We start from the raw sequence: 16424 nt of genomic DNA on the forward strand, positions 1-16424 counted from the left end.
GGCTCCAGAATATTGATAGCCACAAGGACAACCACGGCCAGCTTCACCGAGACTTCAGAGGGGCTGCCCTCTACACAGACTTCCCCTTGACTTGTCCCTCCATCCCGTACAGTAAGCAACACGTAGTCCTCATCCCAGGGGGGGACACCGAGGCTGGAAAAGGGGCTCCCAGATAGTGAGAGAGAGCCAAAGCCCCCCTCCAGTCCCCCATCAAACTCCATCTCCCAAGGCCAGGGGTGAAGGGCACCCACACAGCACCATCCGGCCAAGGCCAGCCTTGGGCGACTGGGAAGGAGCAGGGCCTGGGGGACCCGCTCAGCAGGGAGCTGCTGGCAGACAGAGCGTGGGGCGCAGAGTCCCGACCCAGGACCAAAGGTGCGGGAGAACTTGGGGGATGGCAGTGATGGGGTCCAGCGGCTCTCTGCTCCTCCAGAAACTCTCTGCGTGGCTTGCCTCACCACCAACTAGCTGCCTGGTCCTGGCACAGCCCTGCCCGCCAGGCACACTGGGGTACGGTGAGGAGAAGCCGGGGAGCCTGCAAGAGGAACGGGGCTCGCTGGTGGAGGGGAGTATAGCCAGGTGCTCAGAGAGGGCTTCTGGGAGCACGAGCTGGAGCCCCGCACTCCTCCTCCAGCACGGGCCGTGAGAGGCCGCGGAACAGTGGGCCCCCTGGGGCGAAGGCCCGGGGTCTCCTGCTGCACAGCCAGCTCTGAGGAAGGGTTAGAGGGAGCCTAGCCTCCTCCACTTCCCAAAGTTTCTGAAGTATCTCTTGGGGCTAGGGCCAGAGCCGGTCCCCGCGTGCTGAGGAAGCTACGGTAAGTATGGGAGCGCCTGTGTATGCCGGCGGGACAGCAGCCCCTCCCCCCAGCCTCGCTGCCCCCACCCCCCACATGCAGACTCGCCCATTTCTGTCCTCCTGGAGGCTTCCGCAGATGCGCGCCGCTGGAGACAGAGCAGAGAGAGTCGCTGCTTTTCTCTCCCTCGGGCGCTGTTCCCTGGCTGTCTGCTATCTGCTGTGTGTGTGTCTAACTGCCGTTCGTGGGTCCCCAGCCTGACGCTGGGTGGCTGTTTCCTTGGTCTGTGGGTGTCTGTGTGTCTGAGTGTGGGCGCATCTGTCTGTCTCGCTGTGTCTCCTGCCGAATCTGTCCTTGACCCTGTCTATCTGAGCATGTGTGTCTGGGGGGGGAGGGGGTGCTCCTCCCGCCGCCTCTCCTCCCACCCCCCCCCTCCTGCAGGCGCTAACGCAGCCGCGGCAGCTGCTGCCTTGGCTGCGCCCTCAGCGCAGTGACCTCGCCTGTCCCTGCAGCGGTGACCGCCTCACTCTGCTGTCAGCAGGGGGAGGGGGCCATGGCCAGGCTCTGAACCTCTGGCCTCTCCCTGCTCAACCTGGGGCCCGCCGGAGCCCCGGGGGGGTGTGCTCCCTTCCCGGCTGGGCCCACTGGCCCCCCATCTTCCCTTATGTAACTCCACAACCGTCTGCGCCTTGCAGGTCACCCTAGACCCTGCGCTGGGCTCTGCCCAGAGTCCCACGCATATGGGGGCTGGAGCGGACCCCTGGTCGGGGCCCCTGCTCTCGGAGACCCCTCCCCCTCCTTTCTCCTTGGGACGTTCCTTCCCCTGAGACCCGCTTGCCTGAAGCATGACAGGAGGAGGGGTCCCGCGGGGCAAGTTCCCCTGGGCGCAGGAGCAGGTGCACCCCTCCCTGCATTTCAGGTCCCCACAGTCGTCCCGACTCCCGACGAGGGCCCGCCAGGGTCGCCGGGGTTGAGGGCGCGCGGGTTCAGGCCCGGCGGCGCAGGTACCGGCTCCTGTGCGCGCGGGCCGGCTGGCAGCAGGCGCGCCCCCCGCCCCGGCGCCCGCCTGCTCGGGCCGGGCTCTCCGCCAGCCGCCGAGCGCTCCTGGCTGGGGCTCCGGCGGCCCGGCGGGCACGCGGCGCTGTCCGTGGTGCTGCCGGCGCCGGGCGGGGCGGGGGCGGGGCGGGGGCGGGGCGCGGGCGGCAGCCAATGGCGGGGGCGCTGCGCGGGGCGCGGGGGGCGGCGGGCTGCGCGCGGGGCGCACTCGGCTGCGCGCTGCACTCGGGGCGCACCGGCGCTCTGGCGGCGGCTCGGGCTCCCGCTCCGCTCCGGGTCCGCCCGGGCTGCAGCGGTCGTGCCGCTGGCCCCGTTCGGCTCGGATTCCGGCCCGAGCCCCCTCGGCGCCGCCAGCCCCGGCCCCGTCCCGGGTCTCGGCGCCCGCGGACCATGCGCCGGGCACCCCCCGGGGAAGCCGGCCGGGCCGAGAGCCCGCAGACACCAGGCTCCCGGGCCGGGGCCCCTCCCGGCCGCCCGGCCGGCGGTCCGCGCCCTGCCCCGCGCCCCGGCGCCGCCTGAGCCGGCGGGTCATGGAGCGCACGCCGCCCGACGGGCCGCTGAACGCGTCGGGGGCGCTGGCGGGCGAGGCGGCGGCTGCGGGCGGGGCGCGCGGCTTCTCCGCCGCCTGGACCGCGGTGCTGGCCGCGCTCATGGCGCTGCTTATCGTGGCCACGGTGCTCGGCAACGCGCTGGTCATGCTCGCCTTCGTGGCCGACTCGAGCCTCCGCACCCAGAACAACTTCTTTCTGCTCAACCTCGCCATCTCCGACTTCCTCGTGGGTAAAGCCCCCAGCCCCCGCCCGAGCCCAGGAGTGTCCAGCCTGGCCCGGCCAGCAGGGATTGGAGCGTGGACCTAGGGCGCCTTTCTGTTCGGGCACACGGCCCCGCCAGGGAGCCCTGTTTGGGGAGGGGGCGTCCGGGACCCGGGGGAGGGCGGGGGGGCGCGGGCGAAGTTCCTTGCCTCCCCCCCCCCCCCGAGACCGGGGCTGGGGGGTGGGGGGGATGTTCCTCGGGAAGGGGCCCCGGCGGGCGGGCGGGCGCTTGGCCAGGCGCAAGGCGCAGCGGCCGCGAGTGCACCGCTGGCTCCTGCGCCGTAGCCAAACAAAGGCTGCTGGCGGACTCAGGACGTGCGGAGGGCGCTGGGAGAGGTTTGGGGGAGGGGACATGGAAGAGAGTTTTTCGAGCCGTGTTGGGGGAGGGGGGCGTGGGGGAAGCGGGGTGGGGGTGGGGGAGATGCTCGGAGGAGCGCGCTCTCACGTGTCCGTGCACTGCTGCCGGCTTGGGGGCGGGGCGCGCAGAGGGGGCCCGAGCGCCAGACACCTGTTGGGGCTGCTAAGTGCGTCTGCCAGACCCTGGGCCGTGGGAGCGGCTGGCGTGGTGGCAGCCAAATGCCCTTTGGGTCGGGAGAAAGGCGTTCTCTCTTTCTGAGCTGAGGAGGAAGGGCTGTCCAAAGGCTGGGTTAGGGGCTGGGGTCCAGCAGGTGGAAGAGGAGGGAGGAAATTTTCCTGCCTCCCTTTGGGGCCTGGGAGGACTGCACAGAAATGTGGACGTACTGAATCAAGGCTTGGGGGTGGGGGGGAGTCTCATCGTGCCCGGAGGTCCCCACCCCTGGATCTTCCCTCCTACCTCCAAGTCCAGGGGACGCCAGCGGGACTGGAAGCTAGGCAGGGGCTGAAGGCCAGTCGCAGGGTAGAGGGTGTGCCTAAGAGACAGGGCGGAGGCAAGGGCAAGGTCAGGGTTGCCGGTCCCAGGAAAGCGGCCGTTGCGCCACCCCCAGGTCCTGCCTGTCTCTCCACTGGGGTGGGTTTGACCCCAGGCCCCTGTCCAGCCATGGCCCACCGTGGCCCTACTCTCTCTCCTACAGGGGCCTTCTGCATCCCACTATATGTGCCCTATGTGCTGACTGGCCGCTGGCCCTTTAGCCGTGGTCTCTGCAAGCTGTGGCTGGTGGTGGACTACCTACTCTGCACCTCGTCCGTTTTCAACATCGTGCTCATCAGCTATGACCGCTTCCTGTCAGTCACCCGCGCTGTGAGTCTGGGAAGCCGGTGCCCCATGTTCGCTCCTGGGAGGGGGGTGGTCAGGAAGTGGCCACAGCAGAGGATGGCCACTTCCAAGTTGTGGATAGTACCGGGTGGGCTTGGTCTCTGCTGGCCTCACCCCGGACACACTGGGTACTCTATGGCCAGCCGCCCACTCAGTAGCCATTTGCTGCCAGTAGGACGGGTCCTGGGACAGGCAGGAGGCACGTCTGGACCCGGCATCGGGTGTTCCTGAAGGAATGGGGGCAATTCAGCCTCCGCCCTGGAGCAGGTCCAAAGTCTGGAGGGCTGAGGGAGGATCTGGGCCAGAGGTCGTCGGTGGTACCCTCCCCACCGTGCGCTCGTGTGTGTGTGTGTGTGTGTGTGTGTGTGTGCACAAGCGTGCGTGCATGTGTGCACGAGTGTGCCCCCGGAAGTCAGTCATCAGCTTCTGGCTCCACGAGCTTTTCCTGGTGTGAGTAGTCACCGTGAGCCAGGGACGCTGGGCGGCCTGGGCTTCCTGCATCAGGGCCAGGCGGGCACAGGGGCAGCAGCCGGAGTCCCGGTTGGCCCTCTTCTTTGAGATGACTCTGCCAGTCACTCTGAGCGCCCTCTGCTGGGGGCCCCACGTGTCCCCGCCTGGAGAGGCCAGGAGACAGTGCAGAGCAGGGGCTCAGGGTCCCCTTGAGCCAATCCACCTGTGGCCTCCGCCTCTCTCCCTGAGCCACCAGGGAAGGGGGGACAACTTCCACCGTGAAGATTGCACGAGACACCCAGCAGGTGCTGGGGGCACGGAGCTCGGCACGGGGGGCGCTCGGTGGGCAGGGGAGGGTGACAGGACCTCCCCCACCCCCCGGGTGCCCACGGCCAGCAGGGGTAGCACACAAGCAGCCTGGCATGAAGTTAGCGTTTGGGGCCGATCTGAGGGAGGTTGCATGACCGCGGGAGAGCGTGCTGGGGCCTCAGCCGGCCAGACCCACGTGGGGGGTGGGGGAGGGGAGGGAGGCCACGCGCAGAGGCCCAGAGGCTGCGGCGGCGGCGGGGGGGGGGGGGGGGCGCGCGGCGCGGGGTGTTGGGGGAGCTCCCAGTCCCCTGTTGCTGCTGCCCGGGCCCCTTCCCTCCTGACCCAGCGTGTCCCGGGCAGGTCACCTACCGGGCCCAGCAGGGCGACACGCGGCGGGCGGTGCAGAAGATGGCGATGGTGTGGGTGCTGGCCTTCCTCCTGTACGGGCCGGCCATCCTGAGCTGGGAGTACCTGTCCGGCGGCAGCTCCATCCCGGAGGGCCACTGCTACGCCGAGTTCTTCTACAACTGGTACTTCCTCATCACGGCCTCCACACTCGAGTTCTTCACGCCCTTCCTCAGCGTCACCTTCTTCAACCTCAGCATCTACCTGAACATCCAGAGGCGCACCCGCGTCCGGCTGGACGGGGCGCGGGACCCCGAGCCCCCGCCGGAGGCCCAGCCCTCCCCGCCGCCCGCCGCGCCCGGCTGCTGGGGCTGCTGGCACAAGGGGCGCGGGGAGGCCGTGCCGCTGCACAGGTACGGGGTTGGGGTGGGCGAGGCGGCCCCGGGCGCCGAGGCGGGGGAGGCGGCCCCCGGGGGCGGCAGCGGTGGGGGCGCCGCGGCCTCACCCACCTCCAGCTCCGGCAGCTCCTCGCGGGGCACCGAGCGGCCTCGCTCGCTCAAGCGGGGCTCCAAGCCCTCGGCGTCCTCCGCGTCGCTGGAGAAGCGCATGAAGATGGCGTCCCAGAGCATCACCCAGCGCTTCCGGCTGTCCCGGGACAAGAAGGTGGCCAAGTCGCTGGCCGTCATCGTGAGCATCTTCGGGCTCTGCTGGGCCCCGTACACACTCTTGATGATCATCCGGGCCGCCTGCCACGGCCACTGCGTCCCTGACTACTGGTACGAGACGTCCTTCTGGCTGCTGTGGGCCAACTCGGCCGTCAACCCCGTCCTGTACCCGCTGTGCCACTACAGCTTCCGCCGAGCCTTCACCAAGCTGCTCTGCCCCCAGAAGCTCAAGATCCAGCCGCACAGCTCCCTGGAGCACTGCTGGAAGTGAGCCGGCCCTGGGCGGGCACCCGGGGTGCCGGGGGGTGGGGGTGGGGGGGCCTCCCACCGCCGCCCCCGCCAGGCTCCGGTTTCCTGGGCAGCCGGCCACACCGCCCCCGACCTGGCCGCCCCCGGGCGTGAGCCACGCCTCGTCTCCAGCCCGCCCTAAATGCCACGGCAGAATCTCTCAGACCGTCCGCCTGCCGCGGGGGCAGCTCGCTGGGCCAGCCAGAGCGGCCCCTACTGCCTGAACCGGAGCCCACCCCGCCGCTCAAACCCTAGCTTCACCCTGGGAGGAACAATCCCAGCCACGCCGCCCGCGCCCCACAGACGGTCCGGTGGCCGGTGGTGTCCACCCTTTTGCACAAGTGCTGCTTGGTGTCCTTCCCAAAGCGAGTGATCGGCGTGCGCTCCGGGCCTCGTGAGCAGTCTGCCGCTGCACGTGCACACACCTGCGCACACCTGCACACGCCCCGCCCCCCCGCCCTCCCCACAAGCCAGGGCCATGGGCTCTGCTGCTGTCTGTCCCCTGCTTGAGCCCAGGCCCCGGCCCCCTCCAAGTCCCTACGCCCCCAAAGTGCCAAGTGCCCCCCAGGAACCCGCGGCCGTCCTCTGCCCTTCCGTTCTGGGTGTTTCAGGAAGACGAAGAAGAAAACACGTCCGTGAACTCCATGTTCCTTGGCTGTTTAATCAAGAGAGACAAAATTGCTGAGGAGCTCAGGGCTGGATTGGCAGGTGTGGGCTCCCACGCCCTCCTTCCTCGCGCTGCTGCTTCCGGCTGAGCTGCGCCAGCTGCTTCTGCCCACCCCGCCCCCGGGCTCGGGGTGCTGGGCCCTGCCTGGCGGCTCCGAGCGCGGCCGGGGCCCCGGACGCCTGCTCGTCGGGAAGGCCGCCTCTCTTGCTTCATCCGCTCCGGCCGAGGGGTGGGAGGGGGCCCCCGGGGCTCGCAGGGGCAGCCCCAGGACACCGGGGCCGTCGGCCACGTCCCGTGCACCCCGTCGGCGCTGTGCATGCCCCGCTCCCCGCCTGCCCGCTGCCCTGCAGACTTCGAGGTCCACAGTAAAGTGTATTTTTTTATTGGTGCTGATTCCTGAGGCCTTCCTGGGGGCGGGCTGAGCTCCCGTACTTTGGTCGGGACCCCAGGGAGACACAAGGCCACTCGGCAGGGGATGAGGGGCAGGGGGGAGATAAGGCTGGTCTGGCCCGTCCTACAGGTCTGATCCCGATCAGAGACACCGTGCCCCCAGCCACGCACCCCTGTTCAGGAAGGCGGCATGGAGCGAGGAGGGCCTCACTCCAGCCTCAAGAGTAGGACCCACAGCCCCGCCCCCTGTGCCACCTGCCCACCACCCAGGACCGGAGTTCTCCTGTGTCACAGGATCTTCCACCTGGGGAGCTGCCAGGGGACCAGCTGAACTCCAGGGGTGGAGGGGAAGGGATGGGCCTGAGGAGGGGAGCCACCTTGGATAGAAGAGGGCTCCCGGGCAAAGGCGTGGAGGCGGGACTGAGGGTGGCACATGGGGACGGGGAGAAGAAGAGGGTGGTGCTGGGTGAGCCTGGGTCCAATGAACAATCAGTCCCTGCATGCTCCACGGAGGGGGCAGACCTTGTTCCCGCCCCAGGGGCTCAGAGTCCCCTGGGAAAGGGGGCGAGGCCAGCACAGCTTAGGGGAGATACAAACTTGGGCGGTCGGAAGCCACCTCCTCCAGGAAGCCTGCCTTCCTTTCCAGCCACTAGAGCGCTCCCTCCCCCGACCTCATGCTCTCTCCCCACCACATGGGTTCTACTTGCACAGCACTTCTGACCCCTTCCTTCCTTCCCCACTGCGGGCACGGCCTGTCTCTTACGGCCACATGCCACCGGGCCCTCGGCACCGGTCAGCAAGCTCTGATTCTCTCCACTGCAGAGCGAGGTTTTTCATAGCAACATTTCAAAGCCTTCCTCCCCCAGACACCTCTCACCCCGCAGCTATACCTGCACCTTCATTTCCCAAATGCCCCAGAAAACTTTCCCAGAGCCCTAAGCTGGCGCCCCTTTCCTCCACACTCTCGAGAGACCCCCCTCCGGCCCAGGCAGGATGCTCTTCTTTCGCCCCCTCCTTGGTGCCAGAGGGAGGGCCGAGCCTGGGGGCTGGGCGCTGTCTTGAGCAGAGGTCGGGGCGGGGGGGGGGGGGGGCCTGCAGGGGGAGTGGTGGCAGAGGCAGTAGGCGCCACCCTCTGCGGGGCCCGGAGCTCAGGGAAGCCCTCGTGCTCTGGGGGCCCCGTGCACTGCCAGCCAAGTGGCCTCCCTGCTGGCCCCGCGGGACCTGCCTGCCAACCCCCCACGGCGGGGGTCTGTCCCTGCAGCCCAGAGCTGTCCGGGGAAAGACAAAGCACCTGTCCTCTGCAGCGGTGGGCGCCTCCGTGCCAGCAGCACAGCCAGAGCCCTCGCTGCCCCTCCGCCCAGCCCTGCTAAATGGCTACAAATTGGAGGATAAAAGCGCAGGCTTTCAAGCAATTTTGTCTTCAATCTCTGGAAACTGCTGCTCCCCGAGCTCCTGCGTGAGGCTGGAGGAGGAGAGAAGAAAGACACCGACTTTATTGGGCCTGAGTCCTGCGGCAAACAAACACGCCAAGGGGGCCTTTCTCCTTGGAAGCAGGCGCACCGGGAGGGGACACAAAGCCGGCGGGCCCGGGGCGGGAGCAGCAGCCTCTGCAGGGGCTCGTCCACACCAGCAGCTGTTGTTTATTGAGTACCTACTGTGTGCCAGGCACCGTAAGGGGTGCTGGTCAGCTGGGAGGTGGACAACCAACTAATGGCCATTTCCACGGGGACTGAGGACTGCAGGGGACATCAACAGGGCAGGAGCTGGAGAGGAGGGGCCGCCAGCTCACTAGCCAGGGGCTGGGAGCCTGTGTGAAGGGTGGCGGTTCACGGGCTCACAACATTGACTGACCCCGGTGGCGGGGCGCTCCAAGACGCCGCAGGGACCAAGCCTGGGGCCCGAAAGAAGGGCGTGCAGGCAAAGGGGTGCCCCTGGGAACAGGTTCCAGGCACCGTCCCTCCCAGGCTGGTGTGGACCCTATGTTTTCAGGGTGCCATGCGGGCACCCCCCACCTTTCTACAAAAGGGAAAGTTACCCGGTGTTTCCTCTGGGGAGCCGGGGCCACGGCAGGGATGGCTGGGGCCCCTCCGGCTCTGGAGCCCTGCCGTTTGGGGGAGCCACGTGGCCGTCTGTCCTCCGCCTCCACCCATCCTCACACCCACGGCTGGGCTTGTGGGTGCAAAGAACCTTTTCCAGCAACACTTGCTGGAGCCCCTCTGTCCTCACAGCCAGCCCACGAGGGGTGCTCACATTCTCCACTCTGCAGATGTGGGAGCCAGGGCTCTGGGTTCTGGGAGACTCACCCCACATCACAAACCCAGTACACATCGGGGGCCAGGACTCCACACTCCCATTCCACTGGGGTCTCCCCTGTGCTCCCCTGAGCACCAGGGGCCTCCGTGTTGTCCAGGAGGGGGCTCTGGGGAGCCTTGGAACCAGAGCTCAGCGCTGTTGATCTTAACACAAGCACGTGTTGAGTATCGGCTGTTTGTGCTCTGTTGTGTTGTGCACAAGGAGCCGGGAAAAGTCACCCCTCCTGAGCCAGCAAGTAGAGGAGAGAAGGGGGAAGAGGCAAGGTGGGCTATGGAGTGGGAAGCCCCAATATCCAATGCCCAGGTCAGGCAGGGAGTGTGTTTGGAGAGGAAACTGAGGCCTGGAAGAGGGGACTGCCCCCCCTGCCCAGCAGGTCTGTGGGGAGGCTGCGACTGAAGCCAGGTATCCTAAGGGAACATCTAGCCCTTTCTCCTTCCTGTCCCAGTAAGTCTCAGGGGCCAGGCAGGGGCTCCTGGGCCTCAGTTTCTTCCTCCACAGAATGCGGTCCTGGCTCAGCAGGGTGATGCGGGGGCAGGGATCCCTGAGGCTCTCTCCTGGGCCCCCAGGGGCCAGGGGGCGCTGGCTCGGCCCGCCCATCATTACAGAAATGGCCCCATCGTCTATGCTGTCTGCCCTGTACCCAGCGGGTAGCTTTGTGCTGACCTGTGCCTCCCGCCTGGCAGCAGGCAGGCTGGCTGGAGGGGCTCCAGGAGTCCCCTCTGCACTGGCACCTAGAGGGCTCACCTCTGCCCCTGCTTTCCTTCCTTTCTGTGGAAATGAGCATGGGATCTGGGCGTGGCTGGACGGGCAGGTGGTCTGGGCTGTGCCACCTTCCAGCCTCGGCCCCTGCAGATCTAACAGCGTCCTCACAGGGGCTGCAGGTGGCAAAGGACACCTTGTGCCTGATACTTGGGGGACCGGGCCCGGCCCTCCAGTCCTCAGGGCACATCCGGTGACGGTGACCCACACTGGCGGGGGCCATCCGGGAGCTGGGGATCCTACAGGAGGGGTCGGGGTCAGGGCTCAGGGTCAAGCCCCAACACAGGAAGAAGGCAGGGACTCGGGTCCAGCAGGTCAGGACCAGGGAAGGGGCGAGGAAGCATGGCCGTGGAACCTGGCACAGGGAATGTTCTCCGGGCAGGAACAACTCCCGGTGTCTAACACTCACTGAGCCCCAGGCCCCATCGTGAACCTGCTTCCCATCTACACTCATCTGGTCGTCAGACAGATGAGGTGCTTCTGTTCCGTTTGACAGGTGAGGACACTGAGGCACAGAGGTTGAATAATGACCTGCTCAAGGTCCCACAGCTAATGAGTGGCTGAATTGGTGCTGGTTCCTCCTGTGACCACTTTCCCAGCACCCCAGCCCCCAGGGGCCACCTTCTCCGGCTGGTCCCAAGCCCGACAGCCCGGGCACCTGGAGCCCCTCGGAAATGCACACAGGCGTCTGGCCCCCTGCCCCTTCTTTGGGGAACCACTCCCCCTTCACTCCAGCGGGTCCGGGGGGCCGGCCCCACCCACAGGCTTCAGGACCGGTGCAGGTCCCAGCCGTGGCTGGTCAGAATCCCCGTGACAGGTTGGGGTAGCGCACACCCCGGGCCCAGCCGGAGAGCAGCAGTGCTGGGACCTTGGCTGGGACTCTGGGAAGCCCGCGTTGCCCTGCAGCTGGTGGCCCCCAGCGCCGCCCTCACCGAGGCTGCCCCCTGGCGGGAGCACAGCTCTGCGGCCAAGGCAGAGGAAGGCCTGTCAAACCCTGGGAAGAGGCAGCTTCCTGGTGCCATTGTCCGAGCGCCTGGATCCAGCCCTGCCTAAAGCTAGCGTCTGGATCTTTCTGTTTCATGAGTCACCAAATACCCTTTTCTTCCTACGGCTGACACCAGATGGGGTTTTGCAGTGTGAGGTGCTGAAAATGTCCTATCCAGCAATACTTGGCCTGGGCTGGCATCCCTCTGTCTCGGGGGGCAACAGAGCCTTCCTGCCCATGGGAGGTCTGTGTCTTTGATTAAGAAAAAATGGGTAAGTGAATCAGCTATTTAGTAAAATAATAATTAGCTGTTTGTAATGGTCATGGGTAGGAAAGCAATCTTTTCTTTTTTTTTTTTATTTTTGGGGAGAGAGTGTGTGTGCACAAGTGGAAAGAAGGGCAGACAGACAGTGAGAATCCCAAGCCCTGACTTGGGGCTCAATCCCATGACCCTGGGATCATGACCCGAGCTGAAATCAAGAGTCTGAAGCTCAACCGACCACCCGAGCCACCCAGGCAGGCGCTCCAGAAAGCAATCTTTTAACGCATTAGACTCTGAGGGTAGAAAAGTCAGGAGGCTGAGGCCACATGCCTGTGACATCTGTCCTGTCCACAGGGTGCCATGCAGGGACCTGACCAGGGCATCCTGTCCTCCCCCCCCCCCCCCCGAGGGAAACAGGCAGCTTGCTGTGAAATCTGCTCAGGAGGGCCCCAAAATACAAGAGCCCCCCCCTTACCTGTGGGGACCTCGCTTCAAGACCCCCACGGAAGCCCAAAGGCGTGGGGGCACCAAGCCCTACACACACCAAGTGTTTTCCTCGACACACACCCTGCCCTCGGTCGAGCGCGGTTTATAAACCCTAACCGGGCGCAGCGGGAGATTAACAATAACGGTGAAACAGAACGGTTGTGACAATGTGCTGTGACACACGTCGTGTGACTGTGGTCTCTCTCCGGGGCACCTTCTTGTCCCGGGCTCACCCTCCTTGTGCCCAGGTGACGGGACGAGATGCCTGCGCCAGGGGATGGACGTCACGTGAAGGACACGGCACGTGACGCAGAGCCAGGCTGCACCTGACCTTCCGACCTCGAGTCAAGGGGAGTCAAGTCCTCTGCTTCCCGTGGGGAGCCCGACGGCGGGTTAGGAGGGACTACTGTCTCCTTCAAAAGAAAAAGAGAAGGGAGAGAGGAGATGCTTTTGGGCGTAAGGAGGGGAGGTGACGAACTGTGCTGGGCTGCAAACGCATCTGTGACACACCAAAGTCACACCAGTTTCCAAATTCAAACATGACAAATTTCATGATCTTTAAATGCTTCTACTTTAAATGCTGATGATCTTTAAAGAGTCCAGCAAACCCTGGTTCCTAGCTGTGGTGTAGGAGTTGGGGCAACTCAGTGCATGGGGGAGAGCCTGCCTTTTGCCCTCCTTCCCAGGCCCCGGCCTCGGCTGGCTCCCCAGCTTGGCAGAACCCTGTGCTCCTGGGAAGCCAGGGGGCTGGGCAGGTGGGCAAGCTCCCCCTGGTGCCCCCAGGGCCCACAAGCTTTCTTTGTCAGCTGAGGTTCTGCTCGTTCCTGCTCCTAGGCCCACGAATCTATTAATTCATGCTAAAGTGTGATGGACTACTCAGGGAAAGATGGAGATTTCCACTTGAACAGAGGGCATTCATTAAGTCCAAGTGAGTCACATTCTAATGCAGGGATTTCAGACAGGGACATACCATGAGTGCATGCAGGGATGGTATTAGTGAACCTTCTCGAGCCCCTGCTACCTGCTGGGCCTTATGCTACACACTGATTTGGTCAAGGGTTCCAGATCTATCCAGCTGGGAGGTCAGAGCCCTTGGACAAAGCCCCTCTGGTGGTGCAGTGGTTCTGTGGGGTCACCAGGCTACAGGAATCTACTGGGGCCACGAGGATATTTCCTGGGATCAGAACTGGGCCCTTTGAGATGCCCCCTTTGGTCATCTGTGGATCCCAGACATTCCTCAGTGGTCCCCGTGAGCCAGCTGGCACTGGGGCAGGCCCAGGCTGGCTCCACTGAGTCACTTGGAAAGGCGTCCACTATCTCTGGGAGGGGGTGGCTTCTGCTGGGGCCACCCTGAGTACACCAGGGGGAAGCTGGTTAGAAGTGGTCGGTTAGGGCTGTCCTAACACAGGTGGAGTGCGGAAGTGACTTAGAACACGTGCTTTTGGGGTGGGGGTCCGGGCTGCTGGGGGAATTTTCTGACTCTACCCTCCCAACCTGGGGGCCTCCCCTGGATTTTGTCAGCTGAAGGCCTGTCCCTGGGGCTGAAGGGGGCCTCCCTGGAGGACAGTGCGACAGCAGAGTGTGAGCGAGGCAGGCCTGGGGCAGCGTGGGCAGGGCTGAGGCCCGGGGCGGGGTGGGTGGGGGTGCAGTAGGTGAGGGAATCACATGGGGGCGGGGGGTTTGCACCTGCGTCTGGCCCTGGCTGCAAGCCTGCAGCCTCGCTCCGCCTGCCAGGGGCTTCCCTCTAAGGGGTTGGAAGAAGGCGGTGCCCTAGGCCAGGGGGTGCCCCCGCTCCCCTCCAGCCCTCCCTCCAGGCACTGAGCTTTGTGTTTCCCCGACTCCCCTTCCCACACCTCCTCACTTGAGGCAGGCAGATAAAAGACAGGAGCCCATGCTATCTGGATTTCAGATTTGCAACAGCTAATGCTTTAGCGTAAGTGTGCAGAGCTCTTTGTTGTGGATCTGAAATTCAAATCAACGCATCCGGCAACCCTCCCTGTCCCTTCCCAGGGACATGACTCTGTGGGGGAGGGGGTCCAGGGGAGGGCCCAGCTCTAAGAAGCCACCCAGCTGTGTGGAAAGGACAGGGTGGTTGGGTGGGGGCGCTGGAGGGGTGTCGGCCCGAGGCCCGGACCCCTGGGTGTGCTCCCTGGAGTATCCTGGGTGGGGCCGACGTGAACAAGCATAAGACGCCCAGGCCAGGCCAGGGGTGACCCTGCTCCCCCGGCCTTACCGTCCCCACCGTACAGACGAGGGAGACCAGGCTGGAGGCGGGGTTAGTACAACTCCCAGTGCTGAATGTAACAGGCATAGCATACGGGTGTAGTAATGGACCATGGCCAAGGCAGAAATCAGAGTGATTTCCCGGCTCTGGGGGAAAACATTGAGCCATTGGTACCCATCAATTTTGGTACCCATCAATTTTTTGCAAAGACTTTTTCTTTAAGGAACCAAATGATCACAGGACGGACACTACCCCTCAGTGACCCATCTGTGGCCCCCATGGCCCCCAGGAAGCCCTGGCTGTGCCCCGGAAGTTTAGAGGCCTGTGGACTGTGGAATCACTAGGTACTGCGACTCCCCTTAGTCTGTGTGGCACTGTGCACTCTGGGCCAGGTGGCCTGGGGGTCCCCCTGCCCCATCTGGCCTTTCAGAAGCCTGGAGCGATGCTGACATCAGAGCCCCAGTGCAGGCCGTGAGGAGCAGACCTTGCCCGGCGGGTCTTGAGGAATTTCTACCCACACCCATTCACCCCCATGGTGCCCTGGACTCAGGAAGGATATTCCCTGCAGAAGCCTGATGCGCAGGGGTTGCTTTGTGTCCTTTCAACCTTATGTGTCTGCTTTTAACATTTATCAGGAATGCCAGGCTTGGTGACAGAGGGGACGACGCAGGCCCGATCTCCCCGTCTCCACGGAGTTCATCCCAGAGCAGCGGCTTCTCCGGTGTCTTTCCTGCTTTTCCTTCTCTTTGGAGGCTGTCGTGGATTCACACGCAATTGTAAGAGACAACGCGGACCCCACGCTCCTCACCCAGTTTCCTCGTGGGAGCCGCTTACAGGACCGCCCAGCGGGACCACAGCATGGGGGCCACCTGCACTCGTGTGCGAGCGTGGGGTGGGTGCCTAGTTAACGTTCTCATCGCAGTCAAATACACAGAATCTCCCCTTTGACCTTAAGTGACACCAGACACGGTCACGCTGTGCACCTGTCACTGCTGTCCAGCTCTACCCCTTCACCTTCCCAAACTGAGCTGTGCAACCCGAGAAACACGAAGTTCTAGGGGATTTTACCACCTGTGCAGATCGTGTCACCACAGTCAAGACACAGGACAGCTGTCATGGGGGCCCCTCGTGATGCCCCCAGAGCCCTGAGCACCACACATCCACCACCCATCTGGGAAGGTCTTCAGGAGTACCGTTGAAACGCAACCCCACGTGTGGCCTCGGGGGTGGGGTGCGGTGTCCGGTTCGCTCCCGCGTGTCACTGAGCAGAGCTCTCGGCTCGGTGGCCTTCCGTGGTACACCCCAACACACATACGTGGTCCTCAAGGGCACCGTCCTGGCACAGCGCACATCACAGGTGCCTGTTGTCAGCGAACCCCGTGGGGGCAGGAGTCGCTGCACAAGCCAGGTGGCCGCAGGAGCCGAGACAGGCTGACAAGGCCCACAGTGGGCCCCGTGGGGAGGCCTCCCCAATTTCACGGGGTACCTGGGGAAGGGCACGCGGACCACAGGGAGCGCTTAGTGTGGCCCAGAAACAGCTGGCATGGGGGAGGGGCAGCGCGAGCGGCCAGGCCAGGGGAGGAGGGGCCTTTGCTCCAAGGGAGCAGGTGGCCCAGAGCGGGGAGGGAGGATCTGGGATGTGCAGGGGCCACACCACGCATGCTGCTGGCTGGAGAGAGGAGGGGACTGGCACCCTGTAAAACATACATGATGTTGAGGTAAAAAGGGGGCTATCCTGGCTTGACTGGCCGCTCCCCCATTCATATACAGCAGAACCTCAGGATGTGACCTTATTTCGATTTGGAAATAGGTCCTTTGCAGATAGAATTAAAGATCTCAGAATGAGGTCGTCCTGGCTCAGCGTGGGCCCAAAGTCCAGTGACTGGTGTCCTCGTAGGATGAGGGGATGCACAGAGAAGCCACGTGACCGTGGAGGCAGACCGGAGGGGCATGGTGCAAGCCCAGGACCCCTGGGGGAGACAGGATCCCCCGACGCCTCCCGAGGGGGCACTGCCCTGCCCGCACCGTGATGCTGGACTTGGGGTCTCCAGAGCTGGGACGGAATGAGGTTCTCGTTGTAAGCCCCCAGCGTATGGACTTTGTCACGGGAACCAACTCCCCCCGCCATGTCCCTGGCTTGCTCCCCTCTCAGGAGGGCACTCGTGTCTGGGTGGAGCAGGTCTGCTGTGGCACTGTAGGGCCACAGGGAGGGCCTCCGGGCCGCACCACACCTGGGCTGCCTGCCGAGGAGCCCGAGGCCGTTGTCCCCAGATGGCTGAGCTGGGCACATGGGAGAGATCAGGGTCTCAAGGCGCCCGGATGGAGAAGCCCCATCCCCAGCTCACTCTGCACCTGAGCTACACACCGACGTGGACCCCAGCTCCA

The 16424-nt window shown here is 64.8% G+C and overlaps 1 protein-coding gene across 2 annotated transcripts; it reads left to right on the top strand.

Annotated features, from left to right (window-relative positions):
* Nucleotides 1-2106: 2106 nt before the first annotated feature.
* HRH3 (histamine receptor H3) lies at nucleotides 2107-7008 on the top strand. Of its 2 annotated transcripts, XM_027046538.2 has the most exons (4): nucleotides 2108-2630; nucleotides 3715-3881; nucleotides 5016-5932; nucleotides 6565-7008. In XM_027046538.2, exons 1-4 carry the CDS (start codon nucleotides 2381-2383, stop codon nucleotides 6590-6592), a joined length of 1362 nt encoding a protein of 453 aa, XP_026902339.1. In that variant the 5' UTR covers nucleotides 2108-2380; the 3' UTR covers nucleotides 6593-7008. The 2 variants fall into 2 exon arrangements, with proteins under 2 accessions (XP_026902340.1, XP_026902339.1); XM_027046539.2 differs by having other exon boundaries at nucleotides 2107-2630; nucleotides 5016-7008.
* Nucleotides 7009-16424: the final 9416 nt, after the last annotated feature.

Source organism: Acinonyx jubatus, chromosome A3 (genome assembly GCF_027475565.1).
Source record: "Acinonyx jubatus isolate Ajub_Pintada_27869175 chromosome A3, VMU_Ajub_asm_v1.0, whole genome shotgun sequence".
In the NCBI taxonomy this organism is placed as follows: domain Eukaryota; kingdom Metazoa; phylum Chordata; class Mammalia; order Carnivora; family Felidae; genus Acinonyx; species Acinonyx jubatus.